General features: G+C 41.0%; 1 protein-coding gene across 2 annotated transcripts in view; it reads left to right on the top strand.

The window, feature by feature from the left end:
• LOC148902820 (beta-1,3-galactosyltransferase 1-like) overlaps window positions 1-14442 on the top strand; it is a 73480-nt gene extending 59038 nt beyond the window's left edge. For both annotated transcript variants that reach the window (XM_088991378.1, XM_088991367.1), the window contains one exon: window positions 11429-14442. In XM_088991378.1, the coding sequence (XP_088847504.1) occupies window positions 11667-12653 (987 nt within the window). In that variant the 5' untranslated portion in view covers window positions 11429-11666 and the 3' untranslated portion in view covers window positions 12654-14442. The remainder of the gene's footprint in view (window positions 1-11428) is intronic.
• The last annotated feature ends 562 nt before the right edge of the window (window positions 14443-15004 follow it).

Here is a 15004-nt window from a genome sequence, read left to right as displayed (position 1 = left end):
ACCAGAATCTCACATCTTAAGACTGCTCTTCAACATTGAGGATAATTACCATTACGGACGCTCCCCACCTTACGAACGAGATACGTTCCGAGCGATCGTTCGTAAGGTGAATTTCTTCAAAAATTGCTTCAGTGCTATATTTTGTATGGAATGTATGTTTAAGTCAAACACTCAACGGGGAAGTATGAAACAGAGACGATCTAACAGTCGTAAAATAAATTCACACCTACTGTAGTACGACGACATATATCCTTGGTTCTTCAATAACCCATTACTGAAGCTGCTGGCACGTAATTATTACATTACGTACCAGCAGCCATTACTTTTTGTTATGCATCAACTGGGAAGAGGGATTATGCGTCAACTGGGTAGAGGGATTTCCTCCCCGCCCACATATTGTACGTAGCCAATTGTAATACAGTAAAGTCTCGTTATATCGATATCGGATATATCGATAGTCTCGGTTATATCGATATATGCAAACAGTTTATCGATAGTCCATAATATTTTTTCCGATTTTTACTGTATATATATGTGGTTTTCGACCATAATCCGTTTCAGAAACCTGTTCGAAAACCGATTTGTTCAAAAACCGAAACAGCACTTTCCATTAAAATCAATGTAAAAAATCTTAATCCGTTCAAAGTCTAGAAAACAACTTTTTAACCATTTCATCACATAAACCGGATAAAAACTTCATAATAGAGCAGGTCATGTGTAAAATTCTATAAAAACAAACTTTTATTTTCACCAATTTTTTACACCAACATTAACATCTGTACATAAAAATGTCTCTATCTTTCTGCCACGCGGCGTGTTGGCACCTATCCCAGCTGTCTTTGGGCAAACACAGGGCACACTAACTATTCAAACCATCCTCTGCTTGCTTTAAAATCATACTATTCGGGAGATCTTAACCAAATATGTCAGCATTTTCGCAAAAATAAAACAACAAAAATATGAATGCGTCGGTCACAATGAGACAATGAGGAAGACGTGACTCTAAGGAAGTGACGTATAAAGAAGCACAGGGTAGTCGAGTGATGCATTCAGATGCACTCAGTTAAAACATGCATTTTTTATCAAATAAAATATGGGTACACATCTTTTTGGGTCACCTTGTAGCTAATAGATAGCATCACATAAGGATGGTAATCACATTCTAGTGACAACAACTAGTAACAACTAGTAACATATCTTCTCCACATGCATTTCCTGATACAGCGCCAATCTTGATTATTGTGTAACATCAATGTCAGCTAGTAGGACAGAAAAAGGTATTACCACATGTATCACCTTGTCATTTCCAATTTATGAAGCTGCTTGGTATTCAACGTGCAGGGCAACGCCCCGTGGGGTGCTGGCTGTAGGTGTTTTGCTCCTGCAGAACCTGTCTTTTCTCATCTTAGCATTCTATTTTCAGCTTAGGAACAGAGCGCCAGATAGGTCGGTGTGTGTGTCAAGTTAAACAACACGATAAACTTATTTTGAAACTTTCAGATTATGGTGCCCTTTGTGGTGACATTGGTGTTTTTTTGTGAGTAAAAAAACATTCTGGAAACAGTGCTTGGCTAAAGACGGATTTTTGCCAACTGGGTTTGAGCTCAGATGGGTACTGAAGTGTGGGGATGGAGCATCGGGCCTCTGTACTGCTGCCAAATCTTTTGGCAGCTATTGATATTCAATTTCCTCCGTCAGCTTTAATCTACTTTGAATTTTGAGGCTTTGCACTAAGCTCACTGTGTCCATCCCGTGCCCCGTAATTCTGTGTATCGGACTTGAGCCTCCCAAATCACAGCGGCTTCACCATTCAAGAAACAAATGTCTTGCCCAGTGTAAAAATTGCATGCTGCTCAAATTGTGCCTCGCTCACCCATTTGGCGGTGGCTGTTCAAATTCTTCCTCGGAATGCTAAGAAGGCAGCAAAATGGTTTTCAAAACTTGGCAGAAGATTGGAGTAAAGAGGATCAAATGCATCACATCAGAGGAAAGTATTCCAGCACAACCTCCTGTTGAGCATATGATGAATTTAACAGCAGGGAACGGAGATAATGAATGGGAGTATAAGCAAGGCGGCAGTTAACCATTGTCAACGTTGACAAATGTGTAAGAAATCTTTGGTATTGATGAGGAGATTACAGTGTGAACGTATGAAGACGAGGTCTGTTAGCTTTGAACTCACTGTTTACTATGGACTGGCTTTCGTGGTTTTTCTTGTGGAGTTTAATGTGCGCAAGGGGGGTTCATTGTGCATAGACCGCATGTGGTTTATGCCTAATGTCTATTTGTACTTTCGTCAGGCGTTCCTCTTTTAACGAAAAGAAATAGAAAGGACTCTGTTCTTTGATAAACTGAGTTCATTGAAGGTATCCTGAAATCTTGCAATAAAGGACAGATGCTCCCCACCTTATGAACGAGATACGTTCCGAGCAATCGTTCGTACGGTGAATTTGGTCGTAAGTTGCTTCAGTGCTATATTTTGGATGGAATGTATTGTGATGTCACGAGAGGCTGTGTCCTGGAAAGCAAATACATCCCCCTAAGATGGCTCCACCCAGAGAGAGTCTTGGCCCCACCTGGTGGAAGGCAGCAATTAAACCCACACACCTGCAGCTGATCAGGGCTTGATTGGAAAGCAGGGCTCTTAAGGCAGAGAGCCTCTGAGTGTGGAGCTTGGGGAAAGACAAGCTCGATTGCTGTGCTCTGTGGAGAAGTTGATTGCTGCGTGGAACTCATTGCCAGTTGGGACCACATGACTGGACATTGGATTTGAACCTAGCTAAGGTGGCTAGGCTGCATGACGAGGACGTCAAGAGGGGTGAGGCCTAGAGACTCTTGTAAAGAACTCCGTCTTCAGTTTTACCTCAGAAGAGACTTTATTTGGATTTAAGTAGCAGAAGAGACTTTATTTTGACAAGTATTGGAGGAGACACTATTCGAACCTTTGTTGCTTGTAATTCCCCCTGGAACCCTTGATTAAAACCTTTTGTTTGTATCCAAACCTGTCGTCCATTGCACTTCTTGTCCCGTCCCGCTGAGAGCTCGCCTCTCATGATATCACAGTATATATAAAGGACAACCGACACCATTTTTTTGTTTCCTTACTGACATCAGAAAAACGTTTTATAGCATCTAAAATACCCAAAACACGCAGTATGATATTTTTAGTCAAATGAAAAACACCAATAAAAATGACTTAGTGTCCTAAACTACTTCAAAATAAAACAGGAAATGGCCATTTTCAGAAGGTTCCGCCGCCTTGTTCGTGACGTCATGCCAAGACGTCTTGCTTTGCTCGAGTATCAAAACAATGGCTTCAGATTTGGAGAAGATGCTTTTCTTGGTAATCATCCAGTTATGAATATGACTCAAATAGTTCTGAATGCTTGCAATCGATTTAAGAATTCATTCCGTATCATTTTGAGGCATCTGGACTCCAATCTAGCGTCCCAGAAAATGCACAAATGGCGCCCAAGCTCTGTTGGAAATGGGCTGATTTGTCTACTGGGAATTTGTGTCAGCTCATATCAAATGGTAGTCTTGATGCAACAAACAACGATTCACCATCGCGTTATTTATGTGTTTTCCTTCTAATTTCGCCATCAACACGGATCAACCCGAGGTTTTCAGACCAAACAAAGTACCCAAAATGCATTGTGGGTCGCTTTCTCGGTCAGTGACGATACCTCGGTCGGTATCGTCACCAACTCAAAAACAAGACTTCCTGAATATTCAGCGTGAGTCTTAAAACGTTAGCTATATGCGGTGGAATGTTATTAAAATACGCCCAGTAGAAGTCATTTGAAGCCATTTTACAAATTATGGACACAACTTGTCCGGAGACGTCGGTTGTCCTTTAAGTCAAACACTGAACCGGGAAGTATACAACAGAGATGCTCTAACAGTCGTACAATAAAGTCACACCTACTGTAGTATTTGTCCTTCATGCTCATTCAGAAAGTTCACCTAACGGCATAGACCTATGAAAACATTATGTCTCTGTCTCTCTCTGTCTCTCTCTCTCTCTCTCTCTCTCTCTCTCTCTCTCTCTCTCTCTCTCTCTCTCTCTCTCTCTCTCTCTCTCTCTCATTTCACTCTTTCTCTCCCTCTTCCCCTCCTACTCCGCCTCTCTCTCCCTTCATCTTACTCTCTCCCACTCCTTCCCCCCTCTCTCCGTCTCTCACTCACTCTCTTTCTCCCTTTCTCTCTCTCTCCTTCTCTCTCCTGCCCCCTCTCCTTCTCAATGTCTCTTTTAATCTCTCATCCTCCCTCCTGTCTCTCTCACTCCCTCTCTCTCCGCTCTCTTGCTCCCCTCTCTCTCCCTTTATCTCCCCTCACTGCCCCCTCTCTCACACCTCACCCCCTCTGTCTCTCTCGCCCACTGCCATTGGCCCTCTGAGCAAGGTCATTCCATGCAGCGCTAATGACACCAATCAATTATGTGGGACAACATGAGACAAAAACCTCCCACGTTTGTTGCCTCCAAGCTTTTCATTGGCTAATTAAGGTGACCGGATCACACAATAGAAGAAAAAAAAAACAGTGATGACTAAATCTAGAACTGATTTCTTTGCTGCGTCATTGCAAGTTGTCATTTTTCACCTGTATATGTGTTTTTCTTATTCAAAGCGTTATCATAAGGCAGTATGATAAATGGCTCACTGTTTTGAGGATGTGGGCTTGAGTATTTGCTTCTTACTGTGAGGAGTTGGTAGAGCATTGCATGTTACAGTGAGACCTTAACTTACAAACTTTTCGTCTTACAAACATCAAATTTCTGAAAATTAAACCTGATAATAAGCACTATTTTCATAATACACACCCACCACGGCTGGCGGAGTGATCTTCGGCGGAAGCACACGACCGAACAGCACCAGAGGTTAAGTTACCAACAGTCCTTATGGAAGGTGACTCTCCTTACATAAGCCATCAACGACCATCAAAAAGGTAAATAAAACTTTATTTTACAGCACAGTTTATTTCTTTAATTACAGTCCTCATGTAATGTGCCTCTCTTTCCAAACAGCAATTCCCTTTGACGTTCGACCTCCAACGCCATTCCATCAAGCCATAAATGACCATCACAAATGTAAATAAAGTGACTTTATGATACAATGCAGTGTATTTCTTTCATTACAATACAAAAGCACATTTATTATACATAGAATAAGGTATGTTGTGTGTAGTTTTAAGGCCTATTTAGTTGAAAAGTATATTTTATGGAAACCCGGGAACGGATTATTCCCATTTTAATGGTTTCCTATGGGAATTTTTTTTTTTTTTTTTGAGATACACACTTTTCGCCTTACAGACTCTGTCTGGGAACCAATTAAGTTCGTAAGTTGAGGTCTCACTGTATTTCTGTGCACGCTTGGGAGTTTCTGGCTGCTCTGATTCCCTATTACATTAAAAAAAAAACATGCACAGCAACTTGATTCAAAACTCGCGATATCAAAAAGTGGGGATTTGAATGTTTGTTTGTCGGTATGGCTCACACAAAGTCAGATGGGATAAGCGCCAGCTCACTCATATTGCGCAAAGTGGATGGACATCATATTAATCCGTTGTGGTTTGACTTTCAGCTCGGTCTGTCTCAGGGGTGTCCATAGCAAGTTTGTCGCATGATGTGTTTGGCACAGTTTCTGATGTCATTCACTTATGACAGTGGCCTGGGGGATGGCAAATAGCAAAAAAAGGGTCTTGGCGAGACAGACACAAGTGGATGTTCCCATTTGCCCTGACTGGGCTTTGATCCCTTGTGTCCGAAGTTGGGGTTGAACATGGAAAAACTACAATTGTGACTCATAGCCAATTTTGACATTTGCATTTCAATTTCACTAATCATGAAGATGTGTACATTTTCATTTTTGTTCATTAAACAAAAAGCATTAAAGTCATTTTTTTTCCTCAACTATTCTTACAGATATTAACTCATTCACTGCCAGACATGTGCAAAAATGCATCCACCCCAGTGCCAGGTTTTTTTTTCATTGTCACTCCAATTCCAGGGCCCACAGAACATTGAGTTTTAATACTACATAAACATTCAATATAGTGTTAGAAACCTTAGAAACCTGTCTTCTTTCATCAAAAAAAGACAAAATTTGAGCTTCCTGTTAGAGGCATGATCATGCACAGAGGACAGAATACATGTATCAGATCACATCCAAAGGTTTTTTTTTTATGAAAACATTCATCACGTTGGTGAGATAGAGGTCTCAGAAACCCAAATATGATATGAATGGCATTATAGAGTTCACACCATATAAGTGTAATATAATAGTAGACGTTCACATTCCATCATGATGTCCCTGATTCACTGCTAAAAAGGACGCTTTGATCCTCTCCTCTTTCATCTAGAACTGCTTCATGTCACAAAGAGGGTACAGAAAGTGCTGAAGAATGAATGACTCTGTGTCTTTTTGTTGTCATATTATTTGTTATTTAGTTTCTTGTTTTTTTTTTAAACTTTATGTTAGTTACTTCCGGGTTGAGTGATCGAACATCTCATCTCAACATTTACGTAATAAATATGCATTCTTTCAATGAAGTAAACAAATGACTCAGTATTTTTATGACTGGGTGAGTGAACTGAAACACAGTCAAACAAAGGCAAACCCCAGCCCGCCAAGAAAATAAAGAAAACTTACATTTCAAGAATAAAAGTCATTCACGGTCTCTCATCTCGGTATGTTTTGGTGTCAATCAAAGGATGCTGATTTTTATTTTTAGAGTCCTTGGAGTGGACAATCAGGCACGCGCTGGACTGATCATAGTGTGGAATCGTACGTCAACGTGAGGCTTATTGGAGCAGCTGCCACAGCAGCAGAGCTCAGTGGGAGATTGCTAAACTGACATCCTGCCGCTCGGCATGTAAACGTTATGCATTCTAAACAGCGTTGCTGCAGTTTTCTTCATCTTCTGTTTTTGCTTTCTATTTCACTTTGTTGGCATGTCAACCGTCTTTGGTGAACAGATCATCAACAATTTGCATTGGAATCACATCTTTGCATAGCTTGTAAAGACTTGAATTATTTCAAGTGAAACATCAGTTTCTCAAGTTGCTCAAGTTGAATGTTGCAATGTGCTCGTTTGTCAAAGAGTTTCAACCCATGGCTCTGCTCTTTTTACCCCAATCAGATTTTAAGGACAACCGACACCATTTTTTTGTTTCCTAACTGAGATCAGAAAAACGTTTTATAGCATCTGACCCGAAACACGCAGGCTGATATTTTTAGTCAAATGCAAAACACCAATACAAATGACTTAAAGTGTCCCAAAACTGCCACAAAATGATCTCGAAAACTGGGCAGATTCAGAAAGTCCCGCCCCCTTGTTCGTGACGTCCCTATTGGTCACACACCGCCTTGCTCCAGAATCAAAACAATGGCTTCAGAGTTCACATTCGGAGAAGATGCTTTCTTGTTACTCATCCAGTTATGAATATGATTTAACTAGTTCTGAAGAGGAAAGCATAAATATTTTGCAATCGATTAAAGAAGTCCTTCCGTATCAATTCGAGCCGTCTGGACTTCAATGTAGCGCCCAGCTGTAGCGTGATTTGACAAATTATGGACACAACTTGTCCAGAGGCGTCGGTTGTCCTTTAAGCAAACCTCATCACTGCATACACGGCAGCGCGAATATGCCAGCATCGTTTTTGATTGGAAGAAGAAAGGAGCCTCAGCGTGGAGCGCCGATGCGTATATGGATTTGTCACAGCTTGGAATTGAAGCGGATTCACGTGGGACAGGAGATGTGAGACAAACACTTTTTGTCAACAGTTTTCAACATTTAGCTGAAATGTATAACTGTGCAAAAATGTTTCATAAAAAGAACTGTACATAGTGCAACTATAAAAATACAGTGTAACAACTGGAACTGTCGCGGCTTGGAATTGAAGCGGATTTACGTGGAACAGAAGATGTGAGACAATTTATTTCGTCAATGGATGCTACAGCTTCATATTTGCTTTCAACATTTAGCTATTAGCATACGTGCACATTTCACCATGACGTCCCTGATCCACTGGGGAAAAGGATGCTTTGATCCTCTCCTCTTTCACCTAGAACTGCTTCATACGACAAATAGGGTGCAGAAAGTGCTGAAGATTGAATGACGGTGTCTTTGTGTTGTCACATTATACTTTTTTTTCTTCTTTTGGTTTAAAGATGGTGCCATTATAGTGGCTGCCTTTACAGCAGGTCCTGTATTTTGTTTTTCTACTTCTTCCTTTCCTCGTCTTTCCATAACTTTGCTGCTGTGAAATGTAAATTTCTGCACGGCGAATCCTATCTAATCCAATCTAAGGGACAAAGACAAGGTCACTTGTTATTTCCTCCGAAAGAAAACGTGTTAGATTTGCTTGTCTGCTAGTTTTTTTTTTTTTTCTCCTCAGAAATACTGCATTACTCGTTCAATGCATGTGCTGAGACTGACTCTGTCATTAAAAAAAATGATGCAACCATCGCTCCATGCACTTTGTTTCTCTTGTCATTCAGAGACTGCATTTAAAGTGATTTGACAACTTGATGCATGGTGGCCATCTTAAAATGGCTGTGCCCATATTTGTTTTGAGGAAGGGAAGCTTTGAAAGATGAGGAGGAAAGCTGATTTACATCGAGGGAAAGTGGAAGCAAGGTGACAGAGATCAGCATCAGGGTCAGAGAAGCGGAAGATGAATTGCAGCAAGTGAAGATTGTGATTGCCTTTGGTGACAGATTACAGTGGAATTTGTCAATAAATGAAAGTTCTTCTGCTTCATCATCATCTAGCTAGCTATCTATCCCCTATCTAACTGACTGGCTGTCTGGCTATCTAGCTATGTATCTGTTGGCTATCGATTGGCTAGCTAGCTAGCTTTCTATATATTTGAGTTACTTTTGGATTGAGTGTACACTGGCGCATGTGGCTGCCGCTGCTCACCCAAAGAAAAACGTATCCTGTGTCAGTAATGTGACCTTGAGAGTTTTGAAAGGCACTTATAAATGAAATGTATTATTATTATTAAAAACAGTGCTGGCATATCCGTGCTGCCAAAAAGGATAAATACTATATAAGACAAGAGATCAATATTTCAGCTTTTATTTCCACTTAACCTGGCCCATTTTGAAGGGAGAGACAAGCCAGCTGAGAGGAAGACCAAAGTCAAGGATGGTACATTTATTCAGGAAAGACTTGATAGCAGTTGGCAGCGCAGAGCATGATGCAGAGGCAGAACATGCTGTGGGAGTGCCTCACGGGATGAGACAAAAGGAAAACTAGTTGTATCCGGATCTGATGCACAACTTACATTGTAGCACCTTTTGGTGTGATTCCCATAAGTCGCAGGTGTTGTTTTACAGGCTCAATGCGTCCACTCTGTTTCATTTACATTGCATCTGTGAATATGGTGTAACGCATGCAGACGACAGGTCGTTGATTCCATTTTATCAGTTATTAAATCTTTACAATGTGTTGATTCTCCTTACATGACAGCCATGGTCCACTCTAACACTTAACTCATTCACCGCCAGACAATGTGCAAATATGTGTCCACTCCAGTGCCAGGGTTTTTGTCATTTTCATTCAAATTGGATCTCGCTGCTTGGATTTGAAGCGGATTGACGTGGGTCAAGAGATGTGAGACAATCTTGTCAATGGATGCTACAGCTTTGTATTTGGATTGGATTTGCCTTTATTAGTCTCGCAGTGGAGAAATTTACATTTCACAGCAGCAAAGTTATGAAAGGAATAAAAGTAGAAAAACAAAATACAGGAGCTGCTGGAAAGGCAGCCACTATCGCAGGGCCGTCTTGAAGTCTTGAAGTTTGCTTTCAACATTTAGCTTGTAGTAGACGTGCACATTCCACCATGACATGCCTGATCCACTGGTGAAAAGGTCTATTTTATCTTTCCCTCTTTCATCTAGAACTACTTCAGAAAACAAAGAGGGTGCAGGATATGCTTCACCCATTCACTACCTGGTTTTTGACATTTTCGCTGAAATTGCAGGACTCACAGAATATTGAGTTATCTTTAAAAATACGCTCAGTAGAAGTCATTTTACAAATTATGGACACAACTTGTCCGGGGTCGTCGGTTGTCCTTTAAGCTAGTCTGCTTTGTTCAGCAGACCAAAATGTCTTTAAAGCATACCTCAATATCAGAGGTAAATGCACCATATATATATATATAAGTCTTGTTATATCGATATTCAAGGGAGTCCGAAAAAATATCGATATAACTGGGACTATCGATATATCCGACCCTGTTTGCATGTAATTTTCGCCATGCGCGCATACAAATAGTATCGATATAACCGGGACTATTGATATATCCGATATCGATATAACGAGACTTTACTGTATATATATATATATATATATCCTTACTGTCCAGAGCTATATATATATATATATATATACAGTAAAGTCTCGTTATATCGATATCAGATATATCGATAGTCCCGGTTATATCGATACTGTTTCTATGCACACACGGAGAAAATAACATGCAATGCAAATATATATATATATATATATATATATATATATATATATATATATATATATATATATATATATATATATATATATATATATATATATATATATATATATCCTTACTGTCCAGAGCAGGGACCAATCATAGCAGAGTCCGGCACCGCCACGTCTGGACAGTAGGCATATTTATAGTGCCGAAACTACTAGCAAAAGACTTTAGTTCACTGACGGAGCATCTTGGATAAGAAGTGAAACGTCCGACACCTTCAAAGAAGTACAGATGATGGCTGAAGAAACCTTTTCATTGATGGACCACACCTGTACGACTGAGAGCTTACACAGTTGTCTCATTTAAAAATACTATTTTATTATTTTACTTTCAACGCAGCATGAGTGATTGTTTTGTCTTCCCGTCTCTTTCTGCTTATGATTTATTCCTTGTTTTTGGTTCTCTCTATGGCTGAAAACAAACAATTGTGAAGGTAAAGCGACAAGGGAAATCAATCATGGCCGTTGCTTAAATACTAGCCACAGATAGTACGACCAGTAAAAATAACCTGACTGGACTAAGCACTTATTTACTCAACAGTCACAGGTGGTCACATAAACATTGTGAGAGCTCCAATGAGATACCGTAAATCAACGTTCGTGACATGATTAACAACCTTTAGAGGGTAGGAGTTAAGCTATCACAATCTAGTTTGCAGAAGACATAATAAATGAAGAGGCTACTACAAAAGAAGCAAACGACTCATTGATAAAAAGAATGTAAATTATCCGGTTATAGATATTGTTCAGACAAATTAAGGGATTACTTAAAAGAATGTTTTTACTTCTCTGAATAAAGATTCTCATATGGCATTTCAGTCTTTAAATCTTTTTCCGCGCACATACTTCAAAATTTGGTTTCTACTGATCAGTTTGTTCTTGTCATCCAATTACAGATCCTGTGTGAGACAAGCCCAGAGCAAATCTGCGAAAGACAACGGCACACACTTCCATGTTGACCATGATGAGAAAGATCTGCAGATTCCCTCTTCAATCCCACTACATAGACAAGCCCGTCATTGAGGAGTGATGTCCCATGTGGTGGAGGCGGCCTCAAGCTGTACCACCCAATCTAAGAGTCCCCATGTAAGCCTGGTCTTGGACTTTCCAATGCTGCCCACAAAGTAAACAGCGATGCCTTCAAAGGTCTCCTGTTTGTACCTGCTGACAGTGGTTTGCTGGGCCAGTGCTCTTTGGTATCTGAGCGTGTCCCGCCAGTCCACTTCCTACGTGAGCCAGCTGAATATCCCGATTCGCAAGTCGTCTAAGCTGAACAAGAACGGCACTTTGAGTAACTACCGCAGCCGGTCTCTGAATCCGCACGACTTTGGCTACCTCATCAACGATGCCAAAAAGTGTGAGGCGGAGACCCCTTTCCTTGTCATCCTGATAAGCACCACTCACAAGGAATTTGATGCACGGCAGGCCATAAGAGAAACGTGGGGCGATGAAAGCACATTTCCCGACGTGCGCGTGGTCACGCTCTTCTTGTTAGGTCGCAGCACGGACGCTGTCCTTAACCGCATGGTGGAGCAGGAGAGCCAGATCTTTCACGACATTGTCGTTGAGGACTTTATTGATTCTTACCACAACCTGACGCTAAAGACGCTAATGGGGATGCGCTGGGTAGCCACCTATTGCTCCAAAGCCCAATATGTTCTCAAAACAGACAGTGACATCTTTGTCAATATGGAGAACCTCATCTACAACCTCCTGAAGCCCACCACAAAGCCCAGGAGGAGATATTTCACCGGGTACGTCATTAACGGTGGGCCAATCAGAGACATGCAGAGCAAGTGGTACATGCCGAGGGAGTTGTACCCGGATAGCAAGTACCCACCGTTCTGCTCCGGCACCGGCTACGTCTTCTCGGCAGATGTAGCAGAGCTCATCTACCAAACTTCACTGCACACTAGGCTCCTACATCTGGAGGATGTGTATGTGGGGGTTTGTCTGCGTAAACTGGGCATCCACCCCTTCCAAAACAGCGGCTTCAATCACTGGAAAATGGCTTACAGCCTCTGCCGCTACCGCAGAGTAGTAACGGTCCACCAGATCTCCCCCGAAGAGATGCACCGAATCTGGAATGACATGACTAGCAAGAAACACCTTAAATGTTAGCAGGACTCCGCAAGCTGAAGGAACTGTTGATTGATATTATATCAGTGGTTCTTAACCTGTGCGGAATTCCCCACTAGTGGGGAGTAGCGGGTTGGCCAAGTGGGGAATGACGGGTCATTTCTTCAGTTGAACCAAATATTAGTTGTACTAAGTTCATCCTGTCTACTTGATATCACGGACAACAATATCCGTGACACTCTGACGAAGGCGGAAGTATACGCCGAAACGTGTCAGGTATTTGAACACCTACAATACACTGTCTAGAAGAAAAGAATCTGGCTTAAATTTGAACCAAATATTGATGCCCTAGTTACTAGGGCATACTACTACTACTACTACTACTAGGCCCTAGCTGCTAGGGCCTAGTAGCTAATAAACAAGCGCAAAAGTCTCATTAAAACTGTATTTTTTAGTGATCATTGTTGTCGTGGGGAACCGGGAGCTGGCCAATAGGAAAGTGGGGATTTGAGGAAAAAAGGTTAAGAACCGCTGTATTATATCAACTCCTTTTCACCATACAGTACAAAGCATTGCACTGAAAGAAGAGTATTGACCAACCTTTCGGGGCTTTGTCCAAAATACTTGGAAATGTGCAAAATGTGCAAAATTGCTTGGAAATGAAGGATTTTTTTTCTCGCTAGCACAAGGCCAAACATGCCTGTCTTTATTCTCCATCATTTCAAGTGTTGTCAAGTGCAAGCAGCCTTGCACATCGGCTTTTACGTCAGAAGGGAGTGGGGACACAGCCTTCTTTTTAACTCATTCACTGCCATTCACGAATTTATTCATGAATTGAAAATATGACGTAGAATGACATTCCCGAATTTGTTCGGGTGTTCTTTTTTCTTGCTTGGGTGCATATAAAGCACTGGCCGGACCTCTGGCAATGCTTTCCCCTTCCACAAAGGGGCAGCATTTCCCTTTTTTCCCTATATTAGCGCTTTGTTCCAGCTTCAGCTCTTGTTAAAGTGCTATATAAACCAATATGTATATATCGCATTGTTTTTGGACAGCCGCCCTCATTTCAAGCTCATATAACTCCAGACCCATATAAGTTGGAAATAACTTTTTTTATGATGAAAGAAAAGAGTCTAAGGTTTCTTACGCTGCATTCAATGCTTTTGTAGTCCTAAAACTCAATATTCTGTGGGTCTTGAATTCGGATGACAATGACAAAAACCCTGGCACTGGAGTGGACACATTTTTGCACGTCTGGCAGTGAATGAGTTAATCACCAAAAGTATTATCCCCTATTAGTGACCGGTGATTGGATCAATACGAACACATTTGGATTATCTATCAAAGTTGTACTGGTTGTATCTTCTGCTGTACAAAAGACAAGTTTCCACCAGGTTACATCAATTCATGGCGGGCTATGTTTATCTGTCAACCAGTTCACAGATGGCACCACAGCTTCTTTGAATATCGGTGAAGTTGCTAATAACTACAACTACAGTGATTAGTTCTTCTGATATGTATCACAACTTTTGTGATGTTAACCCAAAATTTTAAGAAACACAGCTTGGTGGAAATAAGGCTTCGGCTGTGCAATAGCAGGGCCTGTTATACATACCATAATGACTTAATGGTCAAATGACTAAATGTGTCCGATCGAGGAAAAGGAAGCATCAACAATCCATTTGTCTACATGTGCTGTAAAATTCCGGAAGCATTATTTTCCTATAACAGATCCAACCTATCTTTTTATCGCGTGAATCTGCTGCTTGCAATAGTAGTGAATTTTACAGTGATACCTCGGTTTACGAACCCCTTGGCTTACGAAATTTTCGGTTTAGACACAGCTGCCTCAATGAGTGATGTGTCGTCCGCGAACAAGCCCGTTCTTCTAACAATAAAATGGCAGCCGACTGTTTTTGTCCTCTATTCCCCGGCCCCAGTCTTCGGTTAAAGCCACGTGATTGGTCAAGAACGCAACAGTGAGGCGAGGTGGTTTAAACATTAGACAGGCAGACGACAGTGATAGAGTTTCAACTTTGATACTTCAAAGGCAGAGTGTAGACTGCAAGGTTAAAATATCAGGCTACAGAAACAACCCGCACAAGCCATCAGTGCACTTGATGCAAAAAAAGCTATCAACCCAGCTAAACAGAACACAATTGATGAGGAACTAGGTAAAATTATTGCAGAGAAAGCACCTACAAGGGATCATTCCTCAAGATGGTGAAAGAAGAAGGCAATGCTGATGAAACCGGCCACTCCATTCCATCAAGCCATCAACGACCATCACAAAGGTCAATAAAACAACTTTATTATACAGTACAGTTTATTTCTTTAATACCATATTTATATTACACACACACACATACACACACATATATATATATATATAT

Source organism: Hippocampus bargibanti, linkage group LG01 (assembly GCF_051943395.1).
Source record: "Hippocampus bargibanti isolate YZ-2025 linkage group LG01, ASM5194339v1, whole genome shotgun sequence".
Taxonomy (NCBI): Eukaryota; Metazoa; Chordata; class Actinopteri; order Syngnathiformes; family Syngnathidae; genus Hippocampus; species Hippocampus bargibanti.
This window is presented reverse-complemented; position numbering and strand designations above follow the sequence as displayed.